Source organism: Dermacentor silvarum, chromosome 1, assembly GCF_013339745.2.
Source record: "Dermacentor silvarum isolate Dsil-2018 chromosome 1, BIME_Dsil_1.4, whole genome shotgun sequence".
NCBI classification, from domain to species: domain Eukaryota; kingdom Metazoa; phylum Arthropoda; class Arachnida; order Ixodida; family Ixodidae; genus Dermacentor; species Dermacentor silvarum.
The window spans coordinates 25,917,104-25,936,433 of record NC_051154.1 but is presented as its reverse complement, the minus strand read 5'-3'; the positions used below and the strand labels follow the sequence as shown (position 1 = coordinate 25,936,433).

The 19,330-nt window shown below is 44.7% G+C and overlaps 1 protein-coding gene across 1 annotated transcript in view; it reads right to left on the bottom strand.

Annotated features, from left to right (window-relative positions):
• Nucleotides 1–18,981, bottom strand: part of LOC119458239 (26S proteasome non-ATPase regulatory subunit 4-like) — a 56,623-nt gene extending 37,642 nt beyond the window's left edge. Inside the window, 9 exon segments of the mRNA XM_037720071.2 lie at nucleotides 6,853–7,011; nucleotides 8,757–8,868; nucleotides 15,601–15,763; nucleotides 17,769–17,830; nucleotides 17,899–17,967; nucleotides 18,025–18,111; nucleotides 18,232–18,343; nucleotides 18,439–18,579; nucleotides 18,822–18,981. Of these exon segments, the coding sequence (XP_037575999.1) occupies nucleotides 6,853–7,011; nucleotides 8,757–8,868; nucleotides 15,601–15,763; nucleotides 17,769–17,830; nucleotides 17,899–17,967; nucleotides 18,025–18,111; nucleotides 18,232–18,343; nucleotides 18,439–18,579; nucleotides 18,822–18,847 (931 nt within the window). The 5' untranslated portion in view covers nucleotides 18,848–18,981.
• Between the last annotated feature and the right edge of the window lie 349 nt (nucleotides 18,982–19,330).

The window sequence follows — 19,330 nt, the reverse complement described above, 5'->3', positions numbered from 1 at the left end:
TGAACAATAGTGTGGCTATTGTTGTCATAGATGCACTGACCATTGCAACTTTGCATCTTTGGAAGAAACCCTCCATTACATTTGCACTCCAGTAAACAAGATTGCTTTCCAGGATGGGGATGGGGCAGTGTAAAGAGCAGAAAGTTGCTAATTTTTCTAAATTAGGAATTTGGATGCTCTTTTGGATGCCTAAAATTTGGAAAGTGATTTCGGCTTACCTGTGGCACAGCCAACTACTCCGTAAAACCAGCACCATATATCCCGATGATGCGTGGCGTTTAACCCTTTCAGGGTCAATACCGTACATATACGGCCTCCGCAAACACGCTCAAAATGGTCAATGGCATACATGTATGGTATCGCTTGTACATTTAAAAAGCTCGCCTCTTTCGATCATTTCTTTCGCTTGGCATATGCTGCCACTTGACGGAAACACATGAAATTTTTACTTGCGCCAATGCCTCTCTGTTTTCTTTCTTTTTTAATGGCAAAGGCGCGTCAGCAATTGTTTTGCGCATCCGGGAGCACACGCACGCACCCGTCACCGGCGTTACGGTTTTCTCCTGCGGCGGATCTCGCTTGTTGCACGCACTAAACTGATGGCTATCTGGTTATAAATCTCAAAGGGTGACCGCTTGTTACTCGATCGTTTGTTGCCCACCGCGGCGAAATTACACCTGTTCCCAGGCAGGCGCTTATATACACAAACGATGCTGCCGTTCTTGTGTTTCCTTTTTTGGAGACCACAAAAGCTCTATTGCACCTTGTTGGCGATAAGACGAAGGCTTCTCACTTGTTTCGGTTTCCGGACATGCATACAACAATGTTTCAGTGCGTTTATCTTCTTATTCATGAATAAACATTGTGTATTTTACAACACAAACGATTTTTCCTCACTTAACTTTCACTTTAAAAATTACGACCATATTTTTTTAAATAGGTTCTTTCAAAGAATTTTAAATCAGCAATAAAAAAATTCGACCCTCAAAGGGTTAATGGCGCAAGGGCTAATGGCAAAAGAGCACCATTACATGTGATGATGTGTTATCAATGAATTCTGAATGAAGTGGATAATAGAGAGCTAATAATAGGTGTTACATGACTTAAAAAAGGACTAAAAATCAGTTGTTGTAAATGGCGTAAATTACAGTTGAACCCCGCTGTTACGTTCCTGGGTGCTGCGTTTTCCTGGCTGTTACGTCGTTTTCGGCCGGTCCCGGCACAGCTCCTATATAACCCAATGCATTAGGAACCCCGCTGTTACGTTGCAAGTGTGGGAACGTTCCCGCATGTTACGTCGCGAATCGGCACTCTAAGCGGCCAGTGCCGACGGCCATATTGACTTTTCACGTAGCTTGGCTTGACTGTAGGATAAGCCGCACAATGGCGACGCCCATTACGTTTACGGCTCCCGCCAGCAAGGTTATGGCCTTCAAGATCAGTATTTACTATTATAGGTGGCACTATGACGAGTTTTTAGCTTGAAGTTTGTTTCGGCGCACGCATATAAAAGCAGGGCCTTCGAGATCTGTTTCGATGCCCAGAGAGCCGTCGCGTTGGCGTGGACTCGTCATCGGTTATCGCGTCCAAGTGGTCGATCCATGCTTCCCGCAGTTATCCCGTGTTGCGAGTCGTCGCATGGAGTGGTTGTGCTAGCTTCGATCTTCCGCTTCGACATTATAACTCAGACGCTCCAAGTTGTCTGCCTGCCGCTGCGCCAAACGCTCCTGCTTGTCAACGTGGCTGACTGTGTGTAGTTGCTCCGTCGTCGTCATCTCCTTCGGTTAAGGCCGCAGGACGTGCAGAAACAAGTTTTTTGGCTCCAGTCTGAGCCGTTCTGTTTGACTGCCGTGGAAGCATAGTCTACCCACCAGGATGGGATTAAGAAACGAAAAGCATTTTCACTGCAAGAGAAGCTGAATATCCTCCGCGCTGTGGAAGAAAATCCAGACACGGAAGAGGGTGTGTATAGTGAAGGAACTAGGACTAACGCCTTCAACTCGCAACACCATTGTCGCAAGAAGGAGCGAAATTGAAAACGCCAGAAACTTTGCCGACGGATGCAAGCAACCCCGGGGTGCGGAGCACACGCCGCTTGATGAGGCCGTATTGATAGTGGTTTAAACAAGCGAGGACCGCAGGAGTCAACTTTGACGGCACCATCTTGCGACAAAAAACAATTGAGATTGCTGACAAGCTGGGCATCGACAGTTTTTCTGTGTCTAACAGATGGATCGACCGCTTCAAAAGAGGCATGGAATATGCTACCGGACGGTCAACAGAGAGGCTGCAAGCGTCAACACAGCAACCATGGACACCTTGTCTAACAGATGGATCGACCGCTTCAAAAAGAGGCATGGAATATGCTACCGGACGGTCAACAGAGAGGCTGCAAGCGTCAACACAGCAACCATTGACACCTGGAAAGAGACCCTGGCATCCGTTATCAGCGGCTACGCACCCAGGGATATCTTCAATGCCAAATGAAGCAGGCCTGGTACAGCCATCCAAGACACTGAGCCTAAAAGGTGAGGCTTGCCACGGAGGAAAATGCAGCAAGGAACGCTTAACAGTGCTGCTGTGCTCCAACTCGGATGGCTCCGAATTGATGAAAACCTGGGTTATGCAAATTTCGGAACCCACGCTTTAAGAGTATTCGCCACCTGCCCTGCCACTACAGGAACAATAGCAAGGCCTGGATGACATGCTCACTTTTTGATGAGTTTTTGGCTTACATATATGGACTCGAAGATGGGCTGCCAGGACATAAAAGATTCTTTTTCTCGACAACTGCTCCGTGCATCCGAAAGACAGTCAAAGTGTGAACTTCCCGGAAAATGCATTTCGCACTGCTGTTGCAAGATTTTTCGTACATTGCGGCCGACGCCTAACCCAACGCGCGTAACCGGCGATCGCGAACACTCATTTTGCGGCACTTACGCAATGAAGCGGTTCACTGCATATTATGCATTCACAATTTCACTGCATATTTATGACAATGTTGGCAAGCTTTTGCTTACCAGAAGTTTATTTTCAGAAGTCGGTCAGCCTAGATTTCTTACGCATCACGGCATGCAAAGGCTTTACGCGAGTCTCACAGTTTGTTAAAAGAGCCATTGCAATTGTCGTGGGTTCTGATAACTTTCTGATGAGGTGAAAAGGATCCATTACTTTCAAAGCATTCCCCGGAGTCTGTGTTGTCTAGCGGATTGTCATTTTCCCCAGACGACGAGACGTTAGCATCTTGACAACAGCGGTTGCGGCGCAGCCGCTCGGGCGCTATCTTGAAAGCAACCTGCGACGTGTACAAAGTGAGCGCCTGTGCAGGCCTCATCTTCAACGCGATGTGTGCAAAGTGCAACTATTGCCGGTAAAGTCGCACACGTTTAGTTCGCATTGAAGCGAGAGACGACATGGAGGTCAATTCGATCGCTGCTATTGTTGGGCCTTCTTACTTCAGCGTGTTGACACACACCGAGTTTCCGCGGTCATCGAGCGAGATGCGTTGATGTTTACCTGTGCGTGCGTGACACCGTGCTCGGTAATTTAGTTAGCGAATGTTTACAAGTTTACACGGCTAATAAAGCTGCTATCTTTAATTTGCTATCGCAATCGATGCGTCGCCTTTCGGGCGAAACTGCGAGATTGTTTCCTTCCGCTTTCTGCCTCGGCGATCATATGTGCCTTCTCCGCGCGAGAGAGAAATTTACGCTTCTTCGTTGGCGTAGCCATTTTGACCGGACACAGACCACAGAAAACGGCAGCAATTGCGGTGATCCACTGCAGTCTCGCGTAGGCGTGCGATTACCATGTGTGGCTATGGATTGCAGCGGCTTAAATCGGCACTTTGAATTTGATTTCGTTCGAGAAAACCTTGTTCAAGCAGACATACGATCGTCTAATTTGACTACTCGGCAGTTCCAATGTCAATTCAGTTCCAGTTTCATTCTCGAAAAGTTCGTTGAAGCGGAAATACCGAATAAAGTGCCTTCGTTATAAAGGGACTTTTTTTGTATTACTTTCTATGGGCAGCTGATGAGGAATCAGAAAATCTTCATTGTGGCGGAAATTTCGTGTAGCGGCATTCATTATAGGGGGATTAGACTGTACTTACTATTCGAATTGGATCTGCAGACAAAAGTTTTATATATTCGCACACCTCTCTTAAGTCATTTTATTCTTCAGCATGCGTACTGGAGTGTGACAGCATTCGGCATCATTGTGTCAGCCCATTTAAAATGAAGTGGAAGTTCTGTGTCATGCAGGGAATTTGGAAACGTCACCTTGGTAGACACCCTGTGCACTTTTTGTCATAAATTTGGGCCAGAATTTCTGGGGTGTGGCCAATACACGAGCAGAAAGTAATAAATTCCATATGCTACGAAAAGCTGACATGCTGGCTGCCAAGTGAGACAGCCTCGGGAAACCCCTACTTTAGCTTCATTTGTTATTCATTTTAAAACAGCGCCAAAAAACACGGACAAGGGAGAACACGGGACGAGCGCTGACTGCCAACAACATCTTTATTGAAGCCTGTGTAAATATATACAGTAGAACCTCGCTGATACGTTCCCGCTTAATACGATTCCCGGCTCCTACGTTCGCAATCGCGAAAAATAAACATAACCCCATAGAGGAATGTGTTAATACATTCCGGTTAATATGTTCCCGGAAAATACGAATATTCTGCAGCAACGTTCAGCATTGCGGCAAACTGCAGTCGTATGATACGTTCTGCAGAAAAATGATCATTCAGGTGTGCAAAAAGACCGCTCTCATGTGCTTGTGAAGCGCTAAGTGGCAGACAGCCGCCGCGCAGCTTCTCTGCAGTGCTCAATCCCCCGCGACTTCTCTGCATTGCTCGTTCGCCCGAAGTGACGAACCGCGGCAGCAGTGGCGAGCGAATTGACCTTTGCGCTACCTCGCCCCTCGCTTCAACGCGAACTACTAAGCGGCGAAAACAGGCAGACGCCGCACGCGGGGCGCTACGACTCGCCGAGATCGTAGCGGAGGTGGTGGCGGACCTGACGACTGTGGCAAGAACGAAGGCTTGCGCCCACCGGCTACCTTCGCCGAAGCCCTTGCTGGCCTGGAACCATTACAAAGCTTCTTTCGCACGAAAGACAACGAAAATGCGGACAAGAGTCTGCAATGTGCACAAAAGGAGTTGTTCCTGTCCAAGGGTGTGACGCACCAGAAGAAAATACAGTTGGATCTTGATAATTCAAACTCGAAGGGGCCTGAAAATTTGTTCTACAAGTCCGATTTTTCGGAAGGCCGACTTTTCGGACTCCGAAAATTTGGACTCGTTAAATATTCCGGACTTCATAAATGTACCGTCAGGGTTCCCATAGAGCTAATGCATTTTCGCGACCAATTTTTCGGACGAATTTAGTCTCCCAAGTTGGATTTTCTGCTGGCTAGCCCAGGCTTGGCTTCCAGTGGCCTGCTGTATAGCCTCCAAGATTGGGAGACGCACGAGAGCGCGCGTCATTCTGCAGTCTCAGAGGCCATACCCGCTCTTAGCTAACAAAACGCTCTTGGGGACGGCACTTTTTCTTTTATTCGATCAGTACTATCGTCATATCACTTTGCGAAATCTGTTTTTTGTTACTATTTTTTAAAGTTCGGTTGCTTTGCACGTGGTGTGCGTGCCTTAGAGACGTGTGCGGCTTCACATTTCTGTGATTGGCGCCACCTCCTGTGCCTTCGCGAGCCAAAATTTTCTTTTTTAGGGTGAACAGGCGGGTCGTCGTCTGTCAACTCTCGCTGCACATGCGTCAAAAACATTGACACAAAAACATGTTTTTGACGCATGCGCAGCAAGAGTTGACAGACGATGACTTGCCTCCCCTTTCTTCTTTTTCTCTTTCTGCCCGTTGCGAATAGTATATATTTGCGTAAGCTTCAATAAAGATGTTGGCAGTCAGCTCTCGTCCCGTGATCGCCCTTGTGTTTTTTGGCGCTGTTTTAAAATTAAACATCCGTACCAACTAGCTCACACCTAAACCATTCCGAGTCTTCATTTGTTACTCTGTCGTTGCTGGTACGTAACTGCAGAGCTAGTGTAGCTTGAATCGGGTTCCCCCCAGCGCATTGTTACTAGAAGCCGTCCTTGGATGTCATGCGTGGCATGTAAGGTTGTGCGATGGAAAACATTAACAGAGTTGCCATGCAAAACCCGTGTACGTTTCAGCCAGCGCAGTAGTGACAAAATCTCACTGTTTAAACATGTACATGTACAGCCCTGCAGGGCAAGCTGCGAGGTGCTGGGACATGAATTTGTTTCTGCAGTTGTTGAAGCACTGGACAACCAGAGAGTTTTTTTTTTTTTTAATGAACCAGCCACCCATTCATCTTCGAGACTAGAGCTCGAACCAACCATTACTCAATGTCTACCTGTAGACAGTAAATTGGACCGGCAATTTAAAAAATCCATGAGAAGTCTCGTAACTGCTGTTCACAATTCTAACTAGTTTGAATTTTAGTTTGAACTGTTGTGGCATTCCTGTGAAATTCAAGTTAACAAGACTTTACATGTACAGCCAGCCACAAATATTCACAGGACACAAGATTTGAGAAAAAGCGGAATTCCTGCGAAGTCTGGACATATAGCCTTGAATTTGAAGTTTCAGTATGTAGCAGCCATTCACATTTGTCATGGAACCCGTGTCTCGTAAACTTTTGTTGCCGACTAGATCTGCTGCACTGTATTGCTGAACCAACCAGTGAGTAATCTATTGTCATACTTCAGTCTGGCTTCCTCTGGAAAACAGCATGTTGAATAAAGCATTCAACAAGTTCAGAGAGAAACTACCTCGACCAGGATGCAAACAATAGATGCAGACTCACGGGCCTGCTGGAGGGACATCTGCATGGCATAAGCGATCTGTTCATCCTCTGTCATGGCTGAGAAGTCTGGTAGGCTGGCAGTCGTAGTTGGAGGAGCAGGATCTGTTTCCATAGACATTGCTAGGGCTCGCTCCAGCAGCCGTTCTTCACTTGAGCCAGCTGTGCACAAAGAACAGAGCAATTGTGTAAACCTAAAGTACAGTACTTGGGAGTGCCAATGCAACAAATAATTAACAATCTGTTCCAAAGTTAAGCAACACCATAGCATAGCAATCACATTGATGCACACACAATCAAAATGATGCAGGTTGGTTGTAAGCACAAGCTTAATCAGTGGGGAAGTTGAAGGGAAGTTGAAGCTTAGAATTGGATGAAACATTGCAATGAGGAAGAAGCAACCACACAGTTTACAAATTCAGTTCTTTTATCCCAATTATTATGATAGATGCACGATAACAGGTGAAATAAAATGTTCAGTTGCTCCGCCCTCTGCTGGAGGGGGCGGAGGAACTGAAGCATCATGCCATGCTCCTCTTCAGGCTTTTCTGGTTCCTTCATCGCACATTGTGACACTAGCAAGGCTGTCAATTGGTTGTTCAACAAAGGGTGATAGTGCCAATGTGAAGGGAGCCGTGTTCCGAGAACAACGGGGTGGGGGGGGGGGGGCTTGGCCATCGTGGGCCACTGATTCTTCTGTGGAGCATGTGGTGTCCCGCAGAGGGCAATTTGGGGCGAACAATGGGGGTGCCTTTCTTCCAGCGCATTGATGTAACCCATAGCTTTCACTGCAGTGCATGGAGCTTGTTAAGAGTATGCAGCAAGGAGGAAAGAGCCCCTGTGGGGAGGGTATGAAGGGTAGCGAGTAACCACAGCGAACACAAGTCGCTTGTAACTCTGCTATTACAGCATCATTTCAAAAAATCATTGCAGCAGTATGTTCATTGCAGACTGGTACACAGCTACTGCCATGTAACATTTTCAAACTCAGATTGGTTTGGAGCCCTATAATGGAGGACCTGGGCAATGTTTATTGCTTTTGCTACAACAGGAATGAAATTTACAGGTAATTTAATGTACTAGTTGTAAATATGCAGCTAGTTTTTCTCTACATTATGAAGAAAATATTTTATACAATGCTTTCTGTTCCAAATTTTTGGGATGGCAAAAACGTTTTGCAGTAAGCAAGCTAAAAGTTACATGAGTATAGGGAATTACACTTATTGCACAATAAGCATTGTTTCATGTTTCTACCTCTATTCTATCCAACCTCACGAAAGTGAAGTTGTACGTTGATATACAATTTTTTTCTTTAATTCCTAACAATTTCTAAGTGTTTCAGGATGCAGTAACATGGTATTATAGACTTACTGCACTCCTTCGAAACCCAGCTATCACATTAAAAAAAAAAGTTAAAGACGGATGATTAGGAGAGTAACTACGCCTCTCGAATAATTGCCAATTGCCAAAAAGAGTTAATTTAGAAAAGTGGGAAAACTGATCACGTGATAAAAGCATTATATTCACCTGGGCACAGGAAATTTGCCAGGAAAACAAGCATTTCTGGCAAGAAAGTAAGCCACAAAAGATGCTTTTTCAAAGGAAACCAATATGGCCTGGTTCAAATAAGTGATTTTCAAGGCGTGCGGAGACCTGAGATAAGCTTCAGTAGGCATATTTTATATTTAGAATTATTGAAATATCAAACTATTTTGCGATACCCTTTGACTTAAATATATCGGAGATCGATTGCAATTGAGTATTTATACATCCCTGAAGCACTGCTTCAAACGCCACTCTTCAGAAAGCTGTCCATAAAGGAATAGAAGAATGCAACACACTGAGGTTTAACGCGAGTTATCGCTTCAGTGTACTATAAAAGTATCAAAGGAGGACTGCAGTCATACATTCTGTCTCAGCTGTAGGAGCCTGGGTTGCTTGCTTAGCAGAGTTAGCAGCTGCCCGCCTGGCCTCATCCTCCTGGCGCTGGCGCTGCTCCTCCATAGACACACGTAATGCCTGGAAAAGACCATATGTGCAACAGTTTTATTTCTATTTCAGGGCTTACATGTGTGTCAAGCATTTTAAAAGGGAGAGGCTACATTGTTACAACAGTACATGAGGTAAGGCACTTAAGACTTGGTAGAAAACACAGATATAAGATGCTACTTGTATATACCTACGAACACCAGAAAAAAAAAAATGCATTGAAAACGTAGGAAAGTGATTGACACATTGAACTGCACATTTATCATACAAAATTACTCAGTGCGGCACGAAATCTGACTGTTATGGTGACCAATGTGTGGTTCCACTTCTGGCACGTTTTTTAAAGAAATGAATAGAGTATGTGACCATGTTTTGGTACGCTATGGTGAGCTTATAACGGCAATCTACATAAGTAGAAATGTGATGGGCAGGTATGACCAAGTGTGAATGAAGAAGTTATGAAGCAGGCAAAAGCGTGATAGCACACAGCCAGTAGTTTGAATATTGGGGATGAGTTTCATACTACTAGTTAAGCTGGCAGCTTGATAATTAGACAAGACTAAGCGAGCTCAATGATTCTGCAAGCTTATGAGTTACGTGGCAGGGTCAAGCATTTTCAATAGGTCATATAATACAGTAAAACCTCGTTAATTTGGACTGTCCTCTGGTTCCAGCAGGTTTATGCATTATTTAATGCAATCAAACTTGTTAATTTGGGCGTATTTAGCCGCACATTGGCAGGGATATCTGTCGAGGTTGAAGAGCACCGGCTGCATCGCGATGGACGAGCGATCTACTGGTGACCAGCTCACAGACGAAAAAATAATTGGGATGTGCATGCGGTAGTGAAAAGCGCGTCTCAAACACGCGCCGCGGCCGTGCTGCGAAGGAAGTCGCGTGGCTTTGCCGCTGCGAGCTCTAATCCATCACAATGACAAAAAATTTCAACTTCCGCACTGCTTTTGTGCAAAATAGAAACAAGATTTGTCGATTCATTTAGTAAATAAAAGCGCATTGACGTAGTAAGCATTTTTTTTTATATACTCTCGATAATTCGACATTCAGTTAATTCTGATACTTTTTTTCAGTCCCGTGAAATCCGAATTAACAAGGTTTTACAGTACAACCATTTTCAGTGAGCATGTTGTAAAAGAAAATTGATGTTTTAGTATCCAATCATGAATTAGCTCTTTAGGATATGTGCTCCTCGCAAGAGGTTATTACTGATGTGCATACCAGGTTGTTTGTAGTTTAGTAGAATATTGTTAATTTGAACTCCAAGAGGGACCAGAAATTTATTAGACTAAAGTGGAGTTCGAACTACGTAGATACCATTTAAATATAGCACCTGATCAGTTGTGCAGGGTGGTCCAGCCAGTATAAGAATTGGAGCAATTTTTGGAGCAGGAAAAAAGCTGTTTTGTAGCAGTTCTGTAGCACAAAATTTTGCATTTTGGATAAGTTGGAGCAGGAGAAAAGCAAGTGCATTGCAGTTGGTGCAGCTTATTACTACTACACACTTTTTAAGTATGTTAGAGCAAATGGACACAAGCAACACAGACTGACGCAGCCATTTAGCTCGCGTGCCCAGAGCAGAAAACGTTGCACAGACTTTATTTGCCTATGTAAATTGCACTTGTAGACTGCTGAGAATAGTTTTATGTAATCAGACATAATACAAAAGCGACGAGAAATGCAGAAAAACAATTTTGTGCAACAACAATGCCTTGCCACGGGCCCGAGGTGTCGACGCTCGATGTTTAGTCGTGAATTCCAAAACATCAGAGTCCAATCGAGGATTCAGTGCGCGAAGCTTGGTCGCGAAATCCGCGTCGCCGACGCTCGGAATGCTTAGCCGCGGGTCTGTCCACAAACGGAGCGATCGGCCACGGTACTGCGATGTCCGCCTAGCGCCCAAGGCTAAGGTGGCGCTTTGGCGCAAGTTGCACTTCGGTGGGCGCAGCAAGGCACAGACGAGTAGAATTGTAGCAAAATGGCGCAAATGGCGCAGTTGGACCGTCACTGATTGTGCGGTACAGTGCACATAATCAGTCGCCGGAGTCTTATTTTTCCTTTATCAGCAGCGCCCGACATGCTGGAAGGCATGCTAGGGGCTCCTTCCTGGTTCTTTTAACCCATTAGGGACCAGCGTACTTTTAAAAGTACAGTACCATTATCATTTTTAAATAATTAAAGAATATATTGTGTTCCTTAGTACGCCATTTTGCTAAAAAGGGTCCTGCCAAGACGACCACATTGTAGGTTTTTGTCAGCTGCATGATGTATTTGATTTATTCATCGCCAAACTTGGAGAAGTGCTGAACATGCGAGGTGCTGCTGTACATCCGCCTTGTATTTTTTATCAAGCATATCATACGCTTCTCGTAGCTGAGGTTTGTGTGGACGTTCTAGAAAAGAATGGCGTAAATAATGCATGCATGACGTTCCATATACAATACATATTTATAGCGTCGCTAGAAAATGAACGTAGGCATACTTTGTGAAGTACACTGGGCCTATGTGTATGCTAGAGGGGTGTGCTTGTTCTCGAAGCACACACGGTGGCTTTTTAAATATTTTTTTACTTACAATTTTTTGAATATTTTTTGCTCACTACAAACACTTCAATCACCATTGCAGGTAAAATATATAAAGTATTTCATCAAGATTGCTATTCCTCCTGGTTCCTTTCTTGCTCCTGAGAAAGATGACACTCGTATCTTCAGAGTCAATAAAATAGCGAGCAGTGTTGCCTTAAATTTAAATAAAAATGCATTTAGATATCATATGAACATTATTTACAATAGCAGAATATTTATGCAGGATTTTCTTACAAATCGGAAAATAGGTGGGAGGAAATAGAAAACAACAAAGACGATCTATATTCCTCTGCCAATTGAGAAGAGTTATGCAGTCGAAGTAGAGCAACCCGCATTGGGGAACTAGACGTAGATCCAATCTCTTCAAAGATCAGAAAATTCTAACAAAAATGTTGCTGACCAAATCATACAACAGGTCTGAAGTGCTAGAACAGACTAATTGGAGGAGATGCCACCAGTCTGTTGAATGTTTAAACTACCACTGAACCAAATGCTGAATGCTTTAGTTTTAAAAACCTGCATTCATCATAAGATATCACGTGTAGATCTGCATCAATAATATATTCCAAAGTCCCTCCCCGTGAAATCATGCTGCACACTTGAATAGCAAAAACACCTCCCAGAAAAAATATTTTCCACTAAAATGTTCATTTTGCTACCAGAAGGTTATGAGGGCTTACGCAAAGTTTGTTTCACTCTTCGCTGCAAGCCTATTTGTTTTTTGAAGCTCCAAAATATAGCATTTACATTTGGTGACCTACCTCAGGTTTTGCTCCCAAAAAGGCCCAGCGTCAGTGGCGCACCGACGGGGGGGGTTCCGGGGGTTGTAACCCCCCCTCCCCTGAGGCCGACTTCACCCCCCTCTTTTGTTTAACCCCTTTGCTTTCCTTGCACATTTGAGTACTGCAACTAAGATGTAAGACGCGCAATCGTCTGCACACTCACAAAAAGCTCATTTTTTGACAATTTCCCGTGAAGAAATTGAAATCAGTGCTATTTACATGGTATTGGCAAACTGTCAACCCCCCCCTGGCAGAGATCCTGGGTACGCTGCTGCCCAGCGTACTTTATAAAGTACACTATCCTAGCGTTTCAAAGAATAAAGTGGTACTCATGAAACTTTCACAATGTACTTGTAGTGTGAAAATTTCTCACACGAAAAATCAGCAAAATGTAACTGGTATATTTTGCTTGGCTTTAATGGGTTAATGGGGGACATGGCTTTGAAAATCAACTTCCCGATTTCTTCATGGATTTTGATGAGAATTGGCACAAATGTTTAGAATGTCTCCCTGATACTTCCATTAAAGTTTCAGAGTGTTACCTTAAGAACATTTTATTGAGCAGAATTTTTCTCTCTAACTTTCTGAAGGGCCTGGGGAGCTTAAAAAACATGATGGAAGGCTCGTTGAGTATTGACTGCATAGCTCAATGCGTGCTGGAGGTCGTGACAGTCTTTTTCGCAACACAAATTTTTTAGATAATAATTTTTGAAGTTACCTTCGCACCAAGCACACTTTCGGGGTTCGGGGTGAACGAATAGCCACACCATAAATTTATAAAAAGTCAAGATAAAAATGCGAGACTATCTCGACCTGCACTGTAGTCCAAGAAACGTGACAAAAAAAAAAAAAAACAATCAAAATAGGCTGAACGGTAACGAAGAAATCAGCTCCAGAAACTGAGCAGAAAGGCGAGAAAACAGTTTTGAGAAAACGGCTCTCAAAGTTTCACCTTCTCTTCAGTTCTCTAAAACGCACCAAATTTGTAATCTTTTATGTGTTTTGTGATGTGGGGCTTCTTGGACATGTGGCCTCTGGTCTGCTGTGCCTTCGTTCTGTGTTTTTCATGTTTGTATGGCATTCTTTACTGCTGCTCTACAAAGAGCATGGTGCCTGGAGCAAAGCAAGTGAGGTGCAGACTGCCTCATTGATAGCAGTCAGTGAGGCATTGTTTTCTTTTGGTAGAATCGACCATGTTACTGTATGAAGGCTCTCAGCAGCCTTCTGAATCATCTTCCATTGACAATGGCTATGGATGTTAGGAGAGCCACTGATAGGCAGCAATGCAGCTGCTAGGTGCTTTCCAGCCTGTACTTTTGTATGGTGCCCCACTTCTGCAGCCAGGTGTCTGTGCCAGCCCAAGTGGCCTAGTGAACAGAGCTCATGATGAGGTTCTCTTTATGAAGGGGTGGTATGATAGGTATTGGTACGAGATATCGTGGTAATACGATAATAGAGTCGGCGCGCGATGTGCTAAGTCGCCGGTCTGAGGTGCCGATGTGCGAAATGCCTGGTCGCGGGCTCAGGGAGTCGACGCGCTCGCGATGCCGACGCGCGAAGTGCCTAGCCGCGGGTCCGAGGAGTCGCCACTCGACGAGCGATGTGCCGACGCGCGAAATGCGTAGCCGTGGGCTCGAGGAGGCGCCGATGCACAAAATGCTTAGGCAAGGATCCGAGAAGTCCGCGCGCGATGTGCTTGATAGCCGAGTCGGAGGCGCCTACGCGTAAAGGCTTAGCCTCGTGTCCGAGGATTCCGTGCCCGAAGCTTGGTCGCGAAATCCGCGTCGCCGATGCTCGGAATGCCTAGCCGCGGGTCTGAGACGTCCACAAAAAGGCGGATCGGCCACACGCTACTGCGATGTCCGCGTAGCGCCCGTTTTAACACTCGTCGAGATTGCGGAACGCGAGGAGACCGCAACAAGCGGTGCAGACGACGCCATCACGGAGCGAGCACCGCACCAATGGCGAACCGCGCTGGAGTCACGTGGCGGGCGCGGCCAATCGGTGGCTCCGGCACGACCTTCAATCATTTGCTTTTTGTGTGCTCGTTTCTGTATGCAGGAGATAGCTGAAGCGGCAAATTTGAAGACGGAGAAATGCGCTTTCCAACGAGACCAAGATGGCGGCGCTCGGCTGCGCCGTTCCGGAGATATCGTGGCTTGAAAAACGCCGTTCTTTCGCGATTTCCGCGAAATTTTTTGGCAGCTTGGCTGATACAATTTTTTTAGAGCACTTCTACTTGGTTTTCAGTGATGATATTTCGGAATCAGATAGAATAAGAATTATAGAAAGTGAAAATTTGATTTTCGAACAAATCGATTTTTTAGCCATTTTTCGCGATGCGAAAGCCGCGTCCCCCCTTAAGGAGGGAAGTGAGTTTCTAGAAAAAAAAATTTATTCAAGATACGGTACTTAAAATTGTACATATATGTGATGTTATGTGCTTAGATTGGCAAAATATCTGTTCTTTATAGTCGAATCTCGTTAATTCGAACTGACGCTGGTAATTTGGTGGTAATTTCAGATTCTAAAAGGACAAGTTTTAAGACAAACTAAAAAGGAGGTCAGACATTTTAACACTCCCCCATACTTAAACAACTAACTGTATGTAAAGTTTAAATGTGTGTTCCTCTGAAGAAAATAGATGTTCTGAAGCTGAAACAGAGTACAATACAAATTTCCTGTCTAAAATATTGACAGCACTAACCAAGATTATTTTTCTACCAGTGGCCCTGGCCATAGCAGTGTTTTTGAATACAAATAAAAATGTTGCATCTGGAAAACTTCCAGTGCTACTGCGGAAATTCTACCTGCGAGCTAATTCAAGTGGACACTTATCTGCAAAAAGACTCGCGTATAAGAAAACACGAATTTCTTTTTGTAATACAGGCTAAACAAACCAAATCAAATTAAACAGACACCTTGTCTCGTACACATTTGACAAAAAGAAGAGCTGCATGCTGCGAGACGAGGCTTTCACACCCAAACAGCAACTGACCTATCATTTACATCCCAAATACTTTTGAACACAAAAACCAAATGAACACACTAGGACTCTGGAAAGAGACTAACCATCAGATATTTCATGCACCATCTCAAAGAATTTTATGCAAGTTTCGCAGTACACAAAGTAATCACCATTTATTTGGCAGACAAAGCTGGCAGACGACAATTGAAAGAAAAACTAAAAGGATCAAAGCAGGTGTCAACAAGATGGTCAACACATGCTTTCAACCTGAATGTAGTCATTCTTAGCTATTGATGTGTGATTTCAGTAGAAGCGCACAGGTACAGATTCTCATGCAGTCCTACGGAAATCCTTACTACCAACATGCTATTAATACAAACATTACTACTTTGAAACTGATACTGATGCTTACCAGGGCTAGTTCTGGGTCCTCATTTGGATCTACACCAAATTCGAAGCCGCCAACACCCAAGCCAATGCCACCTGTGCCGTCCTCGCCTTGAATCACTGGAGAGCTGATGAGTGCATCAGACAGGTGAGTCTGGTGGCCTGGTGGTACTGTCACTAGGTGGGAACTGCAGAAAAGGTTCGTGTACACAATACGTTGTATCTGTTGCGATACAACATGTGCCAGAAGCTACAAAGAAAGTTGTGTGTATGCTTGCCTCAGTCAATGTCCCTATTGCCACTGCAATGAAGACAAAAGCCACCAAACATTCCAAGCAACAGAAGTATAGCTTTCGTGCTCACTGCAAAAATTGAGACTGCCCATGCAATAAAACCTATGGGATGTCAATAGATCCAAGAAATCTGTCCCAAAGAAATGCCCCATTCCTAAGCACGTGGCGAAGATTAGAAGACACCCATGGAGTCATATGTCATATATGTCTGTACGGTGGCATTCCTTACTAAGCTTTTAATCATAGCAAGGACTTCACATGCCAGAACTTGTGTGCAGCATTTGAATGATGTACCTCTATTTTTCATTAGGTAGCAGTCCAAACCAACTGTACAATAAGAAATGTTTCCACAGAACAGATTTTATAAGTGCTTGAAGGGGCCCTGAACCACCCCTCGGGCTTGGTGAAATAACAGTCTGCAGGCTGCTGTAAACATCTCAGCCAAGTTTTGCTGTCGTACGCGATGCGTGGAGCTCACAAGAGGAGCGCAAAGTCACCTTTCTCTCAAACATTCTTGTTTCAAAAGAAGCCGTGATGCTCACTCTTTTCTGTGTGCTTTATTTCGCAATAAAGCACATTCAAGTAAGTATGCCACTGCTATTGGTCGCTGCATTCGGCTACACTGCGGCTGCCAGGGGGTTGCCGCCACAAGTTCACTGGCTAAGTGCACTACGGCTCGCTGAGGACAACTGCGTTTAGCTTACGTTTAGTGCCCCTTTAACCCCTTAACTGCGATGACTCGCAATCACGAGCATTATCTGGTGCCAATGACGGGTTTACTCGTGAATTTCTGGCAACTTTGATTCTTGTTTTCAGAAAGTTTCTTGCAATTTTGACAAGAAAATAATACACCATGACTTCTGCCAATGTTTCTTGCCCTCCTAAACATTTTTGTGTGGAATTTGTCACAGCAGTTAGTGTTCATTTACCATGCCAACTGCCGATCGAAATGAGTCGAACCAGTCTTTTCACACATCAAAATAGAAGTTGTCTGGAGTACATAAAAACAAGGCAGAATGGACTTGAAACAAAGCAAAGGCTTAAAGAAAGGCCACCTTTATGCAATGAGCTTTGGCTCTTTGTACCAATTTCTCCTTCGGTAAGAGATAGTATTGAAGCGCAAGAGGTCTGCCACATGCATGTGCTTATTGCACAACCTGGCCTTAAATCAGACAGCTTCATTACCATGCATTTGTTTGCTTGTTCACTACTGTCATTCCATTTTCTATAATCCTTTACCAGGTTCCTCTTCTATGGCCGCAGGACAGTTCCCGTACCCAGTGAAAAGCGAGAAAAGTTACGATGCTTGCAGCCTTTCCCCTTTTCTTTTCCATGAAGTACAATAAATTACTCCCCTAACACTTCTTCCCCTGAGCCAAGAAACATAACAGAATTTCTGCAGTTTCAAGTTTCAACCATTGTTTGACGAGCAGCAATATTTTTCTTGCAGCCAGCACAAACATTCTGCCACCTATTTTCTGTTTACATACATTACACACACACACATATATATATATATATATCAGGATATGCTCAATCTGTGTGATAATCTTTAGGATGGGTGAGCCAAGCCCATCTAGTGCAGGTAAAACATTACACTAAATAAAGAGAACTGTGAAACTCAAAATGCCAAATAGCTTTTGGAAAAAGCTTACTCATCCTGAATACTTGCAAGAGTGCCCTCCAGCAAAAAATATTGAATATGAGAGGGAAGAGCCCCTACTATATCAAAGGTAAGAAAAGATTAACCTGCAAGTCATCTCTGAACTGTTCACATCATTTATGCCCTACAATGTTCTCCACTCAAGATTTATCATTTTTTCAACTGGTCACTGGTCAATCAAAACCTCTCAATGTGCGATATTTCCCCACCTTACAAAGGACATACAACAGGACATACCCACTGCCATCTTTTCCATTCAGCGTGTTGATGAAAGTTGCCAGCTTCTCCGTGTTAATGTTCTATGCGGTAGAAGAAAAAGCATTAGCATCATCTAAAACCAAGAGGCACTGAAAAGAACGCTACTTACGTCTTCTCCAAAGTTCACAATGTCTACGTTCACTTTTTCTTTTTTCAACCGCTTTGCGAGCTTGGTGAGCTGAAATAGGTTGTCAGTCAGGGAAAAGCATGGTCACAAGACAGAACACATAAGCACCTCTTTCGAATCGGTCTCGATGGGACTGCCGACGAACACTACAATACGCATCTTGTGGTTCTTGCCTTGGCGATGCTTGAGCACGAGCTGCAAAAATAAGTGAGACGGCTCAATTGATCCCGCGCCACCAAGCAAGCAGAAAGTGGCGGCTGTACAAGCAGCCCCGTGAAAGCTCCCAAGGCCCACATAAACTTAAAACGTACGTACGTGTGCGATACGGATAGCTGTCAGGAAATTGATATCTCCTTTCGGTTGGACTTGGTGAAGTTTCGATAGCAAGCGTCCAACATCAGTGGTAAGCGTAGCCAATACTTCGGAACTGCACGGATAAGGGGGGAAATGTCTAATTAAAGGAGCGAAGGCAGCGTCTTTTTTTACTTTTTATTCTTCTCGGCAACAAGGAAACATCTTTACCTTGCCAGTGTCAGCAAGCCAACGTTATTCTCCGGGTTGGATCGGGTCTTCGAGTGGCACACCAAACTAACAGCCTCCTGCTGCGCTTGTAGGCGTGTTGGTATAAAGTCGCCATTCCGCATATATTCACTATTGTCCACACTGAAAAAAAATTGTCGAAAGAAGAGACAGAAATGACGTTCCCGTAATATTTACCAGCATTTAAAAAATGCTAAGCCTCGCACGACTCGTAGTGCAAGTCATGACGCCGCTTCAACGAATAGCACCGAATACCGATAACGGTACAAGAAATCTCTACGCCACAAAACATTCGTCCTAGGAAAAGAAACGTTGAAGATACTTTGCGTCGGAACATGACGCAATCAACATTCACCGCGACTCACCAAACGACAGTGCTTTCGAGGACCATTTTTGCGCCGAACTTGCCGGACGGCCACCTCTACACTTCTATGCGCCTCCGAACAACCGCTTGTCGTCGTAGCAGCTCAGCACCTACTCGCACGCAGCCGCCGAAGGAAAAGGCCGACACTGACGCAGCGGATACGTAGATTGCGCGCGTGCAACCTGCCGTGAACCGGTACGGTGTACGAGATTTGGGATAGTTGGTCCAACGCAGGCTCCCCGCTGAGGCTTTTTTTATTGAAAAGTTGGTAGCGCCACCATCGCTTTCTCCTGTATGAGCGGCCCCGCGCGCCGGCCGGACGCTTGTCTGGTCGGAGACCCTACCGCAGCTGCATGGAGCTTTGACAGGCATTTCACTCTGCTGCATCTAGTTTTGATACTCGGTGGCGTAAACAGCGATTTTATTCCTTACCTGTGGTCAATAAAATGGAGAAAGGGCAACGGCAACGATGCAAGCGGCCGCAACAACGACGGTGCATCGAGCAGACGA